The 17,482-nt window shown below is 39.1% G+C and overlaps 1 protein-coding gene across 37 annotated transcripts in view; it reads left to right on the top strand.

Annotated features, from left to right (window-relative positions):
* ABI3BP (ABI family member 3 binding protein) overlaps window positions 1-17,482 on the top strand; it is a 133,599-nt gene that overhangs the window by 60,035 nt on the left and 56,082 nt on the right. For 24 of the 37 annotated variants that reach the window (XM_081859610.1, XM_081859581.1, XM_081859577.1 and 21 more), the window contains 9 exons: window positions 2,469-2,543; window positions 3,250-3,324; window positions 4,166-4,288; window positions 6,316-6,387; window positions 6,662-6,733; window positions 13,464-13,538; window positions 15,545-15,622; window positions 16,079-16,153; window positions 16,966-17,040. In XM_081859610.1, coding sequence (XP_081715736.1) covers window positions 2,469-2,543; window positions 3,250-3,324; window positions 4,166-4,288; window positions 6,316-6,387; window positions 6,662-6,733; window positions 13,464-13,538; window positions 15,545-15,622; window positions 16,079-16,153; window positions 16,966-17,040 — 720 coding nt within the window. The remainder of the gene's footprint in view (window positions 1-2,468; window positions 2,544-3,249; window positions 3,325-4,165; window positions 4,289-6,315; window positions 6,388-6,661; window positions 6,734-13,463; window positions 13,539-15,544; window positions 15,623-16,078; window positions 16,154-16,965; window positions 17,041-17,482) is intronic. The other 13 variants (XM_081859582.1, XM_081859579.1, XM_081859600.1 and 10 more) reach the window with 10 other exon arrangements.

Here is a 17,482-nt window from a genome sequence, read left to right as displayed (position 1 = left end):
TTCATTCATTTATTTAGACCACATTAATAAAATACTACATAAAACTGAGCTTACATCAGTTAGGCAAAATGTATTGAAGTATTCTCATTTTCCTGCATGTTAACTATTTCCCTCAGCATCTCTATACAGTGGTACTTCAGGTTACATACGCTTCAGGTTACATACGCTTCAGGTTACATACGCTTCAGGTTACATACGCTTCAGGTTACAGACTCCGCTAACCCAGAAATAGTACCTCAGGTTAAGAACTTTGCTTCAGGATAAGAACAGAAATCGTGCTCTGGTGGCGCAGCAGCAGCAGGAGGCCCCATTAGCTGAACTGGTGCTTCAGGTTAAGAATAGTTTCAGGTTAAGTATGGACCTCCGGAACGAATTAAGTACTTAACCCGAGATACCACTGTACAGCCATATTCTTTTTATATGAGTTATAAACTTCAAAAATTTTCTGATTTGGAAGCTCATTTAATATTCTGTTGGTGTGTTGTGCTTATTAAACCTTTACAGAGGTCAACTGCACTCCCATCTAATACTTTTACACTTATGTATGCTGAACAAACTGTTACAGATGGAACAGCCTGCTTGATAGCTGAGGTGCCTTGAGTTACGATAGTGTTTAAATGAGTCATACCCAGCAATCAGGGACATGCTCTGGCACTTGTCCAGTTTAATGCTTTCTGTTGCATTATAGCAAGCTGTTTGGGGGGGGGTTCTTTTTGGCCTGTGATATTTTGGCTGCAATCCAATGTGCACATATTTAAGGGCAGGGTCGTCTTTAGCATATGCACTGCCGGGGTGCAAAGAGGGAAGGGCGGGAACCCAAAGTTGTTGACTTTTTTTTTAGGGGGAGTGAACTCAAAGTTGAGATTCTTTGGGGAGGGGGGAAGCCAAAGTTGTTGACCTTTTTTAGGGGGGAAATTGTTCACCTGTAACAACAATGCAGTGAACAAAAACTGCTTTTGTTTCCCGACTCGTCCGGAATATTTGATGCTACAGAGTAACAGAGCGACGGAGGAGGGGGCCGGGGACTTTCGCTCCATTGCTTTTCACTGCCGCCAATCGAGAGGGACCAGTATACAGTAGGTATACATTGGCGCCTCCCAGAATTTGGCACCCAGGTGCCCCACACCCCTTGCACCCCCGGGTAAAGACGGGCCTGTTTAAGGAGAACCACCACGGAAGCCAAAGAGATATGCATAGGATTGCACTGCTAGTTGTTTCAGTAACATGGAAGAGGCAAACTATGAAGCAGAAGATGATGGATATCTTTTAGAACACTGGTTTTAAAAAGGGGTATACAGGGAAATTGGACACATTAATCAGACATCAACAGCTTGAGGCTGGTTTTTAGATCCAGCATTGCCATTGGTTATGTAAATAATATCCAATAACTTGGTAGTGCCGCTACCAGCTGCTGAACCAGCTATATCCCTTCTTGGAGATGGAGAAGTGGCCAGGATGCACTGTTCTATCTTTTCTACAGAGTCTTAGGTAGCCACTACAATTATCCAGATATTTTTTCTTTAAGAGGAAATTGAGTGAATGGTTTTCAATCACAAGCTGAAAAAACTATTTCATGGAGTTTCAGTGACCGTACATTTCTGGTGAAATACTGTATACAGTGGTACCTCAGGTTGAGTACTTAATTCATTTCAGAGGTCCGTTCTTAACCTGAAACTGTTCTTAACCTGAAGCACCAGTTCAGCTAATGGGGCCTCCTGCTGCTGCCACACCACCAGAGCACGATTTCTGTTCTCATCCTGAAGTAAAGTTCTTAACCCGAGGTACTATTTCTGGGTTAGCGGAATCTGTAACCTGAAGCGTATGTAACCTGAAGCATATGTAACCTGAAGCGTATGTAACCCGAGGTACCACTGTATGTGCTTTTATGCTCAGTGTAATATTCGGTTCACTATCAAGTTTTTAAACTTATATGAAAATGATGTTGGTGTCCTTTCATTAGTAGAACAATTTCATCCTTTTCTTATTTGTTTTTCAAAACACAATAAATGTACTTTTCCATTATTTGATCCCTTCCATGCTCCATTTACCACTTTTCTCTTTATAATACAGCTTGTATTTATTCACGCTTTCTGGTATTTCTTCACTCCTCTAACTTGGTCTCTTAAATTACTCAAACCACCAATGAATTGTTCCCTTGCATAAATCCAAAATGATCACTGGAATGGTTTCTATTTGACTTGCATGACAGTTGGACTGGCTATTGTTAGCTATACCCTTGCCTATTTACAAGGAGAAATTACTTTGAAAGAAAGCACAATATACTGTGTTTTAGAAATACTTGTACATGCCCTTACTTGATTGAATGATCAAAGGATTTTAAATGTCTAACAATGATCTTATATTCTGAAATTAGGTTTCTTTTATTACATGCTGCTTGACCTAATTCAATTATACTTGGATATCCTACCCTACACTAAGAATTATGCTGACTTTTTAAAATCTTGCAGCTATGACTGAACTAGACTGGGGAAGCAGCAAACCTACAGCTGCCAGTGCCTCAGAAGAAACAAAGAGCTCTCCAGGTAAAATACAACCTTCCTGTGCTGCAAGTACTATTTAGTGAGAGAGCCCCTGCAGAGATTTAAAATCACAAAACATGCAGCAAAGTAAAGCGTGAAACTATAGGCTGTTAGATCTTTTAAATGTTCCCTTCTAAGTTTCTTTCAAAACTCCCCACTTCCCCTTTGCAGAGAAAGAGACTACATGTTTGGTAAGTTAAAAATGGTTTACTTACAAACTCTTCAAAGGTCAGATCCATGTGCTTTTCCATACAGCAGCAAAAAAAAAAAAAGACAGTACAACTTAGTTTCAAAAAGTGGTAAGAGTTTCTATATTTTTTGTATAGCGACACAAAGATGGCTTGCAGAAGCCTTCCTAAGTCAAACTTAGAGCATCCATCTTAGATATCCTTACTGGTCAGGTTTATATGGTGGAAGTAGAAAAAGAAGAAGAATTTGGTAACATTTCCTCCCAAGGTGAGGGAATGTGACCTTGCTTAGCCTGGCAGGACAGCTTACTCTATGGTCTTAACCCCTTCATGCATTAATTACAGTTAAGCATGTTGGTTATATGAGGCTGCATAATACCCCACATACTCAATGTGACCAACTTTTGATAACAGCGCTTTAGGAACATTATGGTAGAATTGTAACTGCTGTGCTAGCAGAATGTGGTGTCCTCGTTCCAATAAAGAAATAATATTAACGCTTTTCTCTTTCTTTTTTAAAGCTCATTCTGAAAGTGAACCAGAATCCTCAAAACTTAATAAAACTCCTTTGGCTAAATTGCCACTTGACACACTGGGTAAATACTTTGTTTATGGCATTTCCATTGCAGACCTAGGGCTACTGAAGGCTATCTCTGATATGTGTGGGTGCATACATATGAAACAGAATCAACTGCTACATAATAGATAAGCAAGTAGTTACTGCCATGCAGGGGAATGCAATCAGTCTTGCATCAGCTTCCTGTATTTTTGGAGCATTCGTGAAATATAGTTGTGATCCTATACCTGTTTGCTCAATATTGAATTTAGTGTGACTTAAAGCTAAGGAAGCATGCATAAGATTGTGGTCTCTGATGCTTTTTAGTGTCTTCTTCAGTGTTTCTTTCAGTGATTTTGGAAAACATGCTTGCTAGCTGGGAGAGATATTTAATGTCTTTTTGTATTGTCAACTAAAAAAATAAAATTTTCTTCAGCAAAATACATCATGGCTATTCAAGTAGTGAGACAAAAGATGCTTCTGGGTGACCTGTTTATTGAACATTTATCCTGATGTGTTTGCACAAAGTTTGCAGACAATGTTGGCTATTTATTGAGTATGCGTTGTGATTTGTTCACAGAGTTGCATCAAGCAATCATTATCCTTCACTTCCCTTGTCACTAGCAGTCTGGTTTATTTTATTTTTATTTTTTGAGGAGAGGAGCAAGTTTGTTACACAAGAGTACAAAATCAGCTTTAATTGTGCAACCTGAATCTGCAGGTATGTGGCTGAATACCACCCAAAGATAGTGGAAGTCTGGAAGCTCCATTGAAGACAAAATATTATCTTTGTGAAGTTGTCTTCATCACCCTGTCCTGCTTTGCATAATGTGGCCATAGTATCCTGTCTAAAGAAAGGATGTCAACTCTCTCTTTTTTAGCTCACACTGAAAGGGAAGTGGAGTCTTCAAAACCTTTGGTTGAATTGCCACTTGACACACAGGATAAATACTCTGTGCATAGTATTTCTGCTGCAGACACAGGGCTGCTGAAAGCTACCTCTGGTATGTGTAGGTGCATATATGTTAAAGAGAAATTTTTTTTATTGTATTACTGAAGTCATGACTGTTGTATAATAAGCAAGTAATCACTGCAATGTGGTGGTGGGCAATGTATGGACATCAATAAGTAAACCTGTTTCAATTAAAGCTGATCATCACAACTTTACAAAGCCTGCAAAGCACCTTTCTCATTCATTATTTTAAAGATAATTGTTTTAGTTAAATAAGATAAGTATATAAAGAAGAATATATTTTGATGGAATTAAATGTGAAGCATAATGGAGAGTTAGTAATCTTATGAACAAGTGGCCTCTGAGAAATTAATTCAAAGCTATTATTACTGAATGGAAAGTAAAGCTTTGGGTATCAAGGTGAATCTATGGTTCCTTACATTATTGATGTCAGACAAGAAAAATAGGCTCATATAATATATATTGCTAGCACTTGTTTAAAATTGTAAGGAATTATACTGAGTATGGGACGCGGGTGGCGCTGTGGGTAAAAGCCTCAGCGCCTAGGATTTGCCGATCGAAAGGTCGGCGGTTCGAATCCCCGCGGCGGGGTGCGCTGCCGCTGCTCGGTCCCAGCGCCTGCCAACCTAGCAGTTCAAATGCATGCCAAAGTGCAAGTAGATAAATAGGGACTGCTTACTTGCGGGAAGGTAAACGGCGTTTCCGTGTGCTGCGCTGGCTCGCCAGATGCAGCTTTGTCACGCTGGCCACGTGACCCGGAAGTGTCTCCAGACAGCGCTGGCCCCCGGCCTCTTGAGTGAGATGGGCGCACCAACCCCAGAGTCTGTCAAGACTGGCCCGTACGGGCAGGGGTACCTTTACCTTTACCTTATACTGAGTATGAACAGAAAAGGATTTAAAGTCAAACCCACTGGTTTTTTATTGCTCACAATAGGAAATAAAGTAATCTCCAAGAAAAGTATGCCCCTCTAAAGACAGAATTGGCAACATTTATACATAACAGTTGGATTCCATGTATATTAGCCTTTAATATTACAAAAAGATCCAGCAACATTTTACTTGCAAGTTTGTCTATATGAGCTATTCTACAGGCAATGATCTGAATTCATCTGCAAAATTTCCTTTTGTTTATCTATACTACTTTTTGTCACAAAAATAATATTATAGAAACCTTTTTATTTTATGGTTGACTTAATAGAGTATTAAATTAAGCCAAAGGGAGAGGGAGAACACTGTGGACCATAAATACCATGCAGATCACAAAGGTTCACTCATAAAGAAAAAGAAAAAATCATAAAGAACCAAAAATAAGGTTTAAGAGGGTTATGTGTTAATTCTTAAGAAAAGGTGTCTGGAATCATTAGAAAATGTCAGACATAAGCCATAGAGTACATCTATAGGTTTCTAGATACATATGAAAATAATCACGAATAACCAGATAATTAACTTCCAAAATGTGTGTATGTTGTTCTTATATTTATAGTAAAAGATAATGGTTTCGGTATATATTATCACAATCTTTCTCACATGCCACATCATCTTCACCCTATGGCAGGTTTAGGGAAGTTTGTAATGTTTAATGTTTTGTCGCATCATCATCATTATTATTATTATTATTAACATTCTGTTTAGAGTTGCCCAGAGTGGCTGGGGAAACCCAGCCAGATGGGCGGGGTATAAATAATAAATTATTATTATTACTATTGGCACTTTCAGCTATTTTGAATTAAAACCTCAGTTATGATTCATACCTGTGTGATCAGTCCTGTATTCGGCTCAGTCTTTGTAAATTTGCTCCTTGTAATTTGGTCAGTCTATATGTGCAACTAGTTTAGGCCTGTTTTGTCTTGCTGTTTGGTATTGATTCAGTGGAGCTTAGCAAACAAAATAGTTGCTTACCACAGCCTAATCAAGCGAGGTTGTCGACCATCACCGAAACATAGAGATGAATAAGATTTTCTGTCTGTTTGTTACACCAAATTACAAAGTAGTAAGTATTTATTTTCAGTATTTTGAATACTGATACATTGGGCTTCTTTTTCTTTTTCCAACTTCTAGCTCCACACGAGTTGCCAGAAATTCCTAAAACTAAAACACCTCACACACTTCAAATGCCCACGGAAACATTGGGTAATGGCAAGCTTTTTAAATACAACTAACAATCATTTTAACTTCACTTCTTTAATATTTCATTAAAAAGCTATATTGCAATGGTAATGTTTTCTTTGGTTCTGTACATGATGGATTATGATGCAACCAATTTCCACTTCTTTCAATTATCTTTCTATAATTTGCAAAATTATGTCCCCAGAAGGCCCTGTATGACAATGGGGTCTTACAGACTTGTAAGGTGAATTTTGCACCGATGCTCTTTATAAAGGTTTGGCCATTTCTTTCACTATAGCTTCAAGTGAAATGCAGCCAGTTCCTTCAGCACCCCAGCCACCTGCTCCAAAAGCCACACCAACAAGGCTGGGTAATTATTATTATTTTTCTCTTATGTTGCCTTTTTCAGGACAGATGTTGTTTGAATAGTTTGGTACTCTGGACAAAAATAAATAAGTAGGTGAAATGCAACAATAAGCCTAAATCTCTCAAGTTCATATGCACATAAGGAAAAGTAATATGGGGAAACCACACAAATTTTGGTGCCCATAATCATAAGCACATTCAGCTGATCAGCACTTCCATAGTCTCTACACATTGTGGGTAATGCAGAGGAAGAGGACAAGATTTCAGTAGGCTCAGACAGGATTTCTGGGCAATTTGTGGCAGCTCAGCTGGCAGCGTCAAACAAGCTGTCCAGACTAGATTCTACATTAGCTCCACATCTTTGCCCTTAAGTACAAAATTGTCAGTGCAGGAGGAGCAATCTGGATTAGAATTTTAGCATGGAGGGGGTAGGTGAGCTTTGATTTCCCCCCTCTGATATGACTCTGATGCAGATTGGTGGCCCCACACTATCAATTTGCATAGGGGGGAAATTATATACATAGGCACAGATTCAGAAGGGAAAAAATCTAGAATTTAAATAGAAATACATTACATCTCACCTTAACGAAGAAGACATTAGATGAGTTGTTTGTCAGTCTGCTGACCAGCAAACTGCTGATGGGCATTGTCAAGACTTTTGCTCTCCCTTTTTATAATTACTTATCTTTGAACCAGATTTGAACTAGACAACCCTCACCTAGCGGGTTCCTAGAAACAGAGGGTTGTCCTCTGGCAGCCCTTCCAATAGAGGACCATCCTGTAAAGTAGAACACATGGCTACCCTATTAAACAGTTTTTATCTGCCTGCAAGCTGCTTTGGTAGAAAGAGCTGTAGGTCTTTGAGACACCTTATCCCTTACATATTGAACTGGCAAGAAAGAAGCCACCAGAATGCTATTGTTGCTGTGATAAAAGTCCTGTTGAGGTATTAGGAACCCCCTTTTATCTTAGAAGGGAAAACGGTATGTTTGCAGAACATGCTGAAGAGGATCTTAGTGCCCAAGACACAGTTTCAAATAATGTGATTGAGCATGGGCCAAACGACACAACATGCAATCACATGTTTTAACAGTGCGTGTATTGTTTTTATGGTAAATAAGAGCCACTGGAGAGCCCAGTCAGAATCAAAACCTTTCCTCCTACACCTACCCCACAAAGCTGTACTTTAACATTGGAGGGAAACTCCCGTTGGTGCCAGTGGCCAATGGTGGGAGCCAGCACATCTGGGTGGGTGTGTTCCATCAGCGCTCCTGAACTGTTTGTGAACTGCTAGTCTGGCGCTTGCATGGAGGCAAGCTGGATTCCATGCCCCTTTTACATCCCAAAGAGGTGATCACCATTGTCAAATATGGACATGCCGACAATCTGGCAAATCCCTTTTACATCCCAAAGAGGTGATCACCATTGTCAAATATGGACATGCCGACAATCTGGCAAATCCTTGATTGGGATCTCCTAGTCCTTCTGGCTTATAGAAGTTATGGCTTATTTTGATTACAGATTTTTGGTATGTTCAAGTTTCCAAGGCAGGCTTTACTCTTAATGTGGATATTGATCAGATAACAGGAACAATCACCTTCATAATTTATTTTTTCTCTTCTTAAATTAACTTGAGTCTGAGATCCACAAATTCCTTCATAATTTCAGAAGTCAGTCCATCAGGTTTTACTATTTACCTGGCATTTTAGTTACTATTTCAAGCACACTTTCTTGGAAGGCTTCATTGAAATTTTCCCTGGATTTCCTCTGTAGCATTTAAAGTATACCAGAGGGAGACATTTCTTTTCATTTAGAAACACTCTGGGTGGCCAATTTATGGTGAGGTTTAAGTTTCTGAAAAGATGCCTTTGTTAAGATGGTTGTTATATTTTGCACAGAACTCTGATAGCTCTTCATTTATGCAAAAAGGAAAAACCTAGTTCCTTTAGCCAAGAGCTATGAATCATGCAACTTTTTCCTTGTAAAATCTCCAAGGTTGCTTGTGTACTTTCTGTTGGCAATGAACCATTTATCCAAGTTTGCCATATTTGCAAACAAATCCTTTAATTCAATTGACATAAATTAATTTGGTTTGCGGATGGTGGGCATTTTCTGTATAATGCATGCAACATTATACAGAATTCTCCCTTCCATATGTTTTTAGAGTTTCTTCTAAAAAAAAATAAGATTTTTTAAATCACTTTTTCCTCTAAAAATAACAAAGTAGACATCACCCTAAAATTATATGGAAAAGGGTTCCTATTTCATGTAGTGTACATGACTTGTCCCCATAATTTTTTCCTTGTTGGTCATCCTATTGATGAAATTATCATGTTGGAAGGACTCACACTCATGTCTGCTCATGAGCCAAGCAAATATATGTTTCTCTAACTCTGGCTTATGTCTAGACATGAGTGTCTGTCCTAATACAGATTTAATCATGGGAGTAACTTGTAGCTTATTCCCAGGAGTGAAACTGGTAATATCAGATGTGACCTAAAGTCTATTCTTGATGTTTCTTGGACGTGACCCCTCAGCACAGGGGCTCCCATTCACTTCTATGAGGAGCAGTGATTTTTTCTGGATGTACTCAAGAGTACACAGGACCAGCAACATTTTTTTCTAGAAAAAAGCAATGGTTAAAGTTGTGGCACTTAACTGTAACAACTTTATGGTGAGTACCGGCACATTTTTTCTAGAATAAAAGGACTGATGAGGAGGGAAATGCTCAGCACAGTATATGAAGTAGGAAATATTAACTCCAAAAGTTAGTGAAGCAGATCGTGAGTTTATGTGGTGGACTGTTTAGCTTTTTATACCACAGAATTCAGATTGGAGATGCATTTTTAAATATCTTGCAGTCTCTTGTCAAACTTAAACTTTCTTTGCTTTCTTTATGGAACATATTATGAAATTTCCTATTAATAATAACAATAATAATAATAAATTTTATTTATATCCTGCCCTCCCCAGCCGAAGCCGGGCTCAGGTCGGCTAACAACAATAAAACAGTTCAAAAGTACAGCACAAACAACACTCTAAAATCATTCATTATAAAATTAATTAATTCAAGGCGCTGGCAACCATTGGGCCAGAGCTCCGCGAAGATTGCCGAGGGAGGGAGTCAGGCTGTGCCCTGGCCAAAGGCCTGGTGGAACAGCTCTATCTTGCAGGCCCTGCAGAAAGATGTCAAGTCTCGCAGCCCTTGTCTCTTGTGACAGAGTGTTCCACCAGATCGGAGCCACAGCCGAAAAAGCCCTGGCTCTAGTTGAGGCCAGCCTAACTTCTCTGAGGCCTGGGACCTTCAAGATGTTTTTATTTGAAGACCGTAAGTTTCTCTGTGGGGCATACCAGGAGAGGCGGTCCCGTAGGTACGAGGGTCCTAGGCCGTATAGGGCTTCAAAGGTTAAAACCAGCACCTTAAACCTGATCCTGTACTCCACCAGGAGCCAGTGCAGCTGGTATAGCACCGGGTGAATGTGATCTCACAGCGAAGACCCCGTAAGGAGTCTCGCTGCAGCATTCTGCACCCGCTGGATTAATTATTAATTAATTTAATTAAATAATTAATTAATTATATTATATTAATTCATCTGTTCCAGGACACATAGAGAACACACGTATTCTGTGACTCTAACATGGCACATGGTTTTCTGATTTTCAATATCTCCATTGTCTGGTCTTTGTGAACAGCTTTCTGTTTTCCAAAAAAACAAAAAACAAACAAACCCCTGACCATTGCAATTTGCTGATTGCTCAGAACCTAGCCTCCTAGCGCTAATTAATTTTGTACAGACATGTTGTCCTGAGCAGGCATTCAATTCAGGTTGCATGTAAAAGTGCACCTACAAAATTCACACTTTCCAAAACAACACGCAAACTGAAACACAGCCATCTTTCAAAATTTGCACTCCTCCAAATTTTGCAGTGTAGTTCTCCAGCCAAATAACATTTACAAAAATGCACATATAGCAAGCCTGTAATGTATGTGCATTTAACTTGCGCACATTCAGCTTTACATCGCAGGACAAAACCAATGAAAATATTTTAATAAAACAGTAATACCAAAAGAGAGAGAGAGAAATATGGTTAATCAACCATGTGAATGCTGGGATTAAACCCGAAGGTGTTTGGATAGGCAAACTAGTAGAGGATTCTTCAAATTCAGAGGACAATGTGAATTCAAGGCCTTTAACAGTGTGCATGGCAGAGAAGAGAGGTAAAATTTCACAGGTACAGGCACAGCATTAAAGGAATAGTAGGTCAAGGATTCTGCATGGAAGCAGGAGCAATAGCTGGAAGCCCTGGAAACTGGGTTAGGTGTGACAGAGATTCTGGAAGGAAGAATAGACACCATTTCTGAGCTGCCTTAGTCAACATTGTTATTTTGATTTCCTTGATGCCAAAAATGTGTCTAAGGACCTCAGAAGGCATGGTCTAAATTTTCTTTTGGCTTTGTGGTAAAATACAGATGCAGAGCCTGAGAGTGACCACAGACTGTATTTGATAATTGCAGCCTGCTAGTTCTAATGGGTCATTATCCTTTAATTCAATTTTATATGCTGAAATTTGTTTTTATAGTGAATTACATCTGAATGAAAAGTTAAAACATCCCAATGGTTTGGGTGGAGAGTTGTTTTTTGTCAGTAGGCAATGTTTGTAGCTTGATACAAGAAAATTGGTTCCCTTTCCACATCAGCTAGTATGCTGATGAAGTCCTGGGCATGAATTAGTTTAGATTCCTGCATAGCAGCAAACTGGACTAGATGACCTTAGGGATTCCTTCCAGCTCCACAGTTCTGTTACCTCCATGTGCTAGATTGTCCTTAAATAATCACCAGTTATTAGTGGTGGTTGTTTTCCCTTTTCACCTCTGACTTCATAAATGAGAGTTATTTATAGGATATCTTCTCCTGTCCTGAACATTATTTATTCCATTAATATAGTACTTCCCTACACTGTCCTCAGAGTGAACCTTTTCTTGGCTTTGTGGTACAAAGGGCTTTTTTGTTGTCCTCTGATTTTTGTGGGTGGTTTTAAAGCCTAAGGCCTGCGGTGTTGATTGTAATAAGGCTAGCCAACCGCTACAAAAACATCTGCATGAAATGAAAAGGAGGAGTAACTTTTCGGCATGGAAAGTATGCAAAACCGTATATAACATACATGTTTTTAACAACTAAATACTAGGCAGTGATAGAAAAAAAATGGTTGGCTGCATTTGTGGTGAAAAATGTACTGATACATGGTAGGAGGCCTGCCCCATGGGAAAGTGAAGGACTTGAAAAAAGGAAAACACAATGCATTTTCATTCAAGAAATGCTGAATTGCTTCTTCAGAGTTGAAATGTCACACAGCAGTGTAAGATAGTGAGATGCAATTAGTGCCTTTTATTGCTTGAATGTTAGGTGTATCGATAACCACATCACTAACTTAGTCACCATAAGACTATGGAGATGTTTATCATAAGCAAACACAACCATTGGGGGGGCGTAATCTTGGGTTGTTGCTGTTTTAATCCTGTAAAAGGCATTGGGCCACAACATTGGGTGTCCAGTCCTTCCCCAAATAGCCGCAGTGCACCTAGATGAAAGGTCCCCCTTAGGGCTCAGTTCCGGTATTTATGTTCCCCTGTTCTCAGCACAGAATAGCCTGGAGAACAGGTAGTCTATGCAAACCTGCTGCACCCCATCCAACTCTTCCCCACCATTCCAGATTGTGTATAATTTGAATGCTAGATGGGGCTAAGAGAGGATGGGAACAGACATGCACACGCCACACAAACACATACCCTAGAAGCACATTGTGGCTGGAATCCAAAGCCCTGCACAATGAGTTCCATGTCCGCATGGAAGCTTCGAACTTGTTTTTCTAGTACAGCGATTCCCCCTGCCAAATGGCAATCTGGTTTTTGAAAGTGAAGGAGCTGCTATTCCCTACAGAGATCTGCTATTCATTTTTTTTAAAAGGTTAAAATTTCCACTGGGCACCTCAAACCCCTTTGGCATGCCTAACAGAGTTCTTTGGATCCCACCCTGTATAATTTACTTGCTAGTTGAATAGTGCAAAATGTAATTCTAATATGTAACTCATGTATAGAATATTCTATCCAAAGGTAAAACTCACCTGTCCCTTTGCATCACTTCCTAGTAGGCAATAGGGCACTATGTAGGTTTGTACAGATGATTATTTCTGTTTTACTGTAGTTGACAGATAGGGTCGAGGGACTTCTGTAACTCCTACTTAGTACCTTCTCCTACCTGCCATTTGCAGGGCAACATAGCACAGGTATCATGTAAATTGATTTCCACAAGAGAAAGCAAAGTGGATCTGATGTTGCTCTCCTGAAATTAATATGTATTTTAAATATAAATATTCAGCAAAAGATACTGACCTCAACATGTTTATGAAATCTTTAGAATATCCTATGGGTCCAAGTTCGAAGAAGAAGAAAAATATTGGATTCCCCTTTTCCGTTTGTGAGAAATGAGTGTAGTTTTTCAAAAGAAAAGGTATTCCCTTTAGTTTAAGATCCTCAAAGACAACTTCATTAAGATGTTGTCATTTGTGAATGCATTTAAACTTGATTAGTTAAAAACCAACCAAATCAAAAGCTTTTTCCGAAAAATTACTCTTATTATTGATACTAGTTACATACAAGCAAAGCCACCTCAGAAAATAAAAATTAGATTTAAAAGAAATCTTAATTACAACTGCTATCAATTTATTATTTTTAGTTTTCAGCAAAACACAACCTGGTCTTTCAAGCCCAAGAAGATCTGATGAGATTGACATATCAGACTCCGAACCAGGTATACCATTGCATCCTCTACTTACCACCCATGGAATTAAGACTGCAGTCTTCAGACTGCTGTACTTACTTCAGAATAGTTTCACTGAAATCAGTAAAACTGTTCTTAAATGAGAAGCTGGGGGATGTGTCCTTAGGCGCCAGCTCTCAATAGTCTCAAGATTCTGTTTGCAGAATCTTCTGAGGAATGAATCTATCTGAAACTGAATTTAGAGAGCAAAATCTACAGACTACAATTACAGATAACGCCATCCTTACAGTCTGGCAAATTACACTTGCACAAGGCAAATTGCATCCCCCTGACCAGGTGTCCTCTCCCGCAGTCTGCTGGGTTCAAGAGTGTATCTGAAATGGGTGACCAGGATAGATTAAAGATTCTGTTTGTCTACCACCCACCCCACTGATCAACAGTCTCCCTTCCTGAGCTAGCTGGTGTGCTTTCAGGGTTGGTGTTGGAGTCCCCCTGGCTGGTTGTTTTGGAGGACTTTAATATTCACACTGAGGTTCCCCTCGAGAATGCCTCAGGATTTCATATCCTCCATGACAACCATGGTTCTGTCCTAAGTAATTTTTGGCCCAACCATGCTGCAGAGAACACTCTGGACTGGTTTTCTGTGTTTGATTGTATGATGGTGATCTTAGAGTGGAGGGACTCTATAGTTCTGTTGCCATGGTCAAACCACTGCCTTGTGGGGCTTAGAACTCAGCCACTGCAGGGGTGGGGGACTGATTAAGATGGTCAACCCCAGCAGGCTGATGGATTCAGATGGTTTCCTGGTGGCTTTGGGGGAGTTCTGTTGTTCTCCCTTATACACCTTCTGTTTTTCTCAGTGTGTGTTGTATGCTGTAAATTCCTAGAGGTTCAAAGCCTGCCTATTTTGGGCTATATTTAAGGCCCCCTATATGATGTGGATAATAATAGTACAGTCGTACCTCGGCTCCCGAATGCCTTGCAAGTCGAAGGTTCCAGCTCCTGAAGGATCAAAAACCGGAAGGGAGTGTTCCGGTTTTCTAATGTTCTTTCGGAAGCCGAACATCTGACGGGGCACCCGCGGCTTCCGATTGGCTGCAGAAGCTTCCTGCCACCAATCAGAAGCCGCACTGTGAAAGTCGAACATTTTGGAAGTTGAACGGACTTCTGGAACGGATTCTCTTCGACTTCCGTGGTATGACTGTATTAAAAATATTGTTATATTTATTTATATCTCATCTTTTTCCCAGTGAGAAAGGCAGCTTATCCAGATAAAATAGATAGATAAATAGATAGATAAAATAGAACAAGTTAAAAACATAGGAAAGAAAATAGAAAATAAATAGTATTAGAGTTAAGTCTTATGTCTTAAGTCTCTTCTACTGAAACCAGTGTGGCCAAATGCAAAAGAGAACAGGACTTCTGTTCCTGTAATGTCATGTAGAAGAGGGGATTTCTGCTAATATAGGTGACCACCTTAGTTGACCTGAATGGGACTTCAAAGTGCCCCATATGTTCTCACTGCTAGGTTAAGGCTACACAGTTACCTGGAAGCAAGTCACGCAAACTATGAGATTTTCTGAGTTTACGTGTTTACATTGCACAGTAACTTTTAGTAGACTATGTTGCTTATTACAGTGTTGCTGCTTATGGTATTCCACTTTGCTTGGATAATGCCACTTCAGTTGAGTCGTTAATAAAACCTTAAGTTTTTCTGTGTGGCACTGATCCAGATACCAAGATGTAATCCAAAACAATTACAGTATGGGTGGGCAGGCAAGCAGGAACTAAACAGATGACCACGCAGCATTTGTTCAAATCCACATACACTACGAAGAAGGAAATCTTTCATACAGTGTGATTTAAACAGATGACTTCATCTGTAACACCTACTAAACTGGTAAACTAAAAACAATGGCCAATAGTCAAGGAAACCCTTCAGGTTTTTCCTACAGAAAGATAGCTTTCCTCCTTCCAGAAACTTTTCCCCCCACCAAGCTGGCTTTTCTTCTTATACTTGTCAACATTTCTTCCAGCAGTAACAAATGAACCCACCCTGGAATCTTTCACACCAAAAACATCCAAGCCTCTTGACTGGCCAAAGACACCACAGGGTAATGCTCTTTTTCAACGTGAATGGTCATACTGTGTGTCATGTTTCATCAGAAACATTTTCATTCCACGTGAATCCATTTCTTTCAGAATAAAATCATCACCATCCTTTCCATACTCACCTTTTTTCACACTTCTAGCTTCTACAAAGTCTCCAAACCTTTGTAGAAACATGGTTCATCCTTTTATTTTTAATTTCAGTTACGAAAGCTGCATGGGCTCCCTATCATTTATTATTATTATTATCCATCTCTTTGCACAACTGTCTTTGAAGAAAATTGACACTTGTCATTGGAGCACTGAGTTATGCTTAAGATCAGTGCAATGTGGTCTGCAACTCCATCACTTTCATCAGCCTTGCCAGTCCATTCCATTCTGTTCATCATTGCAAGGGTGTTGCATGAACGGTTTGTTTAAATTTTGAAGGATTTTAAATGTAACCATGATGCTCTTTTCAGCTTCATCTGAAACACCATTTATTCCTTTTAAATGGAAGACTTCTGCCACTCCAGAAGGATGGCATGTGAGCCCCGGTAATTAAATACTCGCTTTATGTATACACTACCGATGGCATTTTTAAAACTCTTCTCTGTTCAGCTGTGCAATAGCTACTAGAGCATCAATCCTATCCCTACTTACAGTACCTGGCGGTAAGCCTCATTGAATTCAGTACGAGTAACTTCTGCATAGACATGGTTAGGATTGCATGCTAAATTACTATCAGTTACTACTTTTTTGTAATAAATCTGAGTACTGTGATAAATTTTGATTCACACCAAAAAACATTTCTTCTGTTTATTTTTTTCTCAAGAGCTATTGAACCTGGGATTGGTAATGAAATGCAGATTGTTCACAAATCTATATTACAATCAAAGAAATTTGCACTTTTGTTTTAGATACATTGATTATGAACATGAAATCAATGTATGCAACTATTTATGATTAATTTGAAATTTATTTCTAGCTTTTTCTGCTTTCCAGATCTCATGCATTAAGAGCTTATTTTCCATTGAATAGTCCATGTTGTATTACTGGGGCTTATACAATCAAGCTCAGAAGAGTTTGTGGGTGTGCCCTCTTCCCTTTTGCCATCTTTCTGTTGAAATAGGGGCTGTTGTTGCCAGTTTTGTACATGAGTTGTTATTAAAAATGTGTTTAGTGTATTTGGTGATAACAGACCTTCTGTTTTGAATTTGATAGGTTCCCACCCCCCAACCCAATCTTTCTCTTTTCACATTAAACATTTTTGTTTTATCAATAAATAGGAAATATTTCACTTCAAGATTGGTAACTTTTAGTTATATTTGTCTTTTTCTGTTCAGTTTGAATTCTCTTCTTTTTCTAGCCACTAATCAACCACCTTTGAAGCAGAATACACCTAAAACTTCTAGAATTACTGAACAATTAAAAGCTGCTCCAGGTAACATTCATTTCCTGGAAAAGTTGTATAACTTGCATTAAAATTCAGTCCCTGAAGAGCCCTGAAAATATTTTTTATTGCCATTTTTCACCACTGCAAATAATAAAAACAGAGTGTACTTTCAAGTGTAGTATTTGGCTTACAGCTACAGCATTAATTCTTGAAATCTGAAAACGTTATTGCTCTTAATTGAAATTGCTCGTTGAACTGATGCCCATTGAAATATCTGCCCTTTGATCAATTTAACAATGAGCATTTGTGAAACAGTGTGGGCAAATGTGCTTGCTGTTGTTATTTGAAGATTTGCCTCATAGAAATTATAGACGCAGCCATTTCCTGTTTTCAGCAAAAGTGTGACAACTATTTTAAAAGGCCAATGGCAAATTGAGCAAATTGCTTTTCTGAAGGAAAGTAATGCTTATCCACATAAAAAGAAAACATT

Source organism: Podarcis erhardii, assembly GCF_964252035.2.
Source record: "Podarcis erhardii genome assembly, chromosome: 4".
Lineage (NCBI taxonomy): Eukaryota > Metazoa > Chordata > Lepidosauria > Squamata > Lacertidae > Podarcis > Podarcis erhardii.
This window is presented reverse-complemented; position numbering and strand designations above follow the sequence as displayed.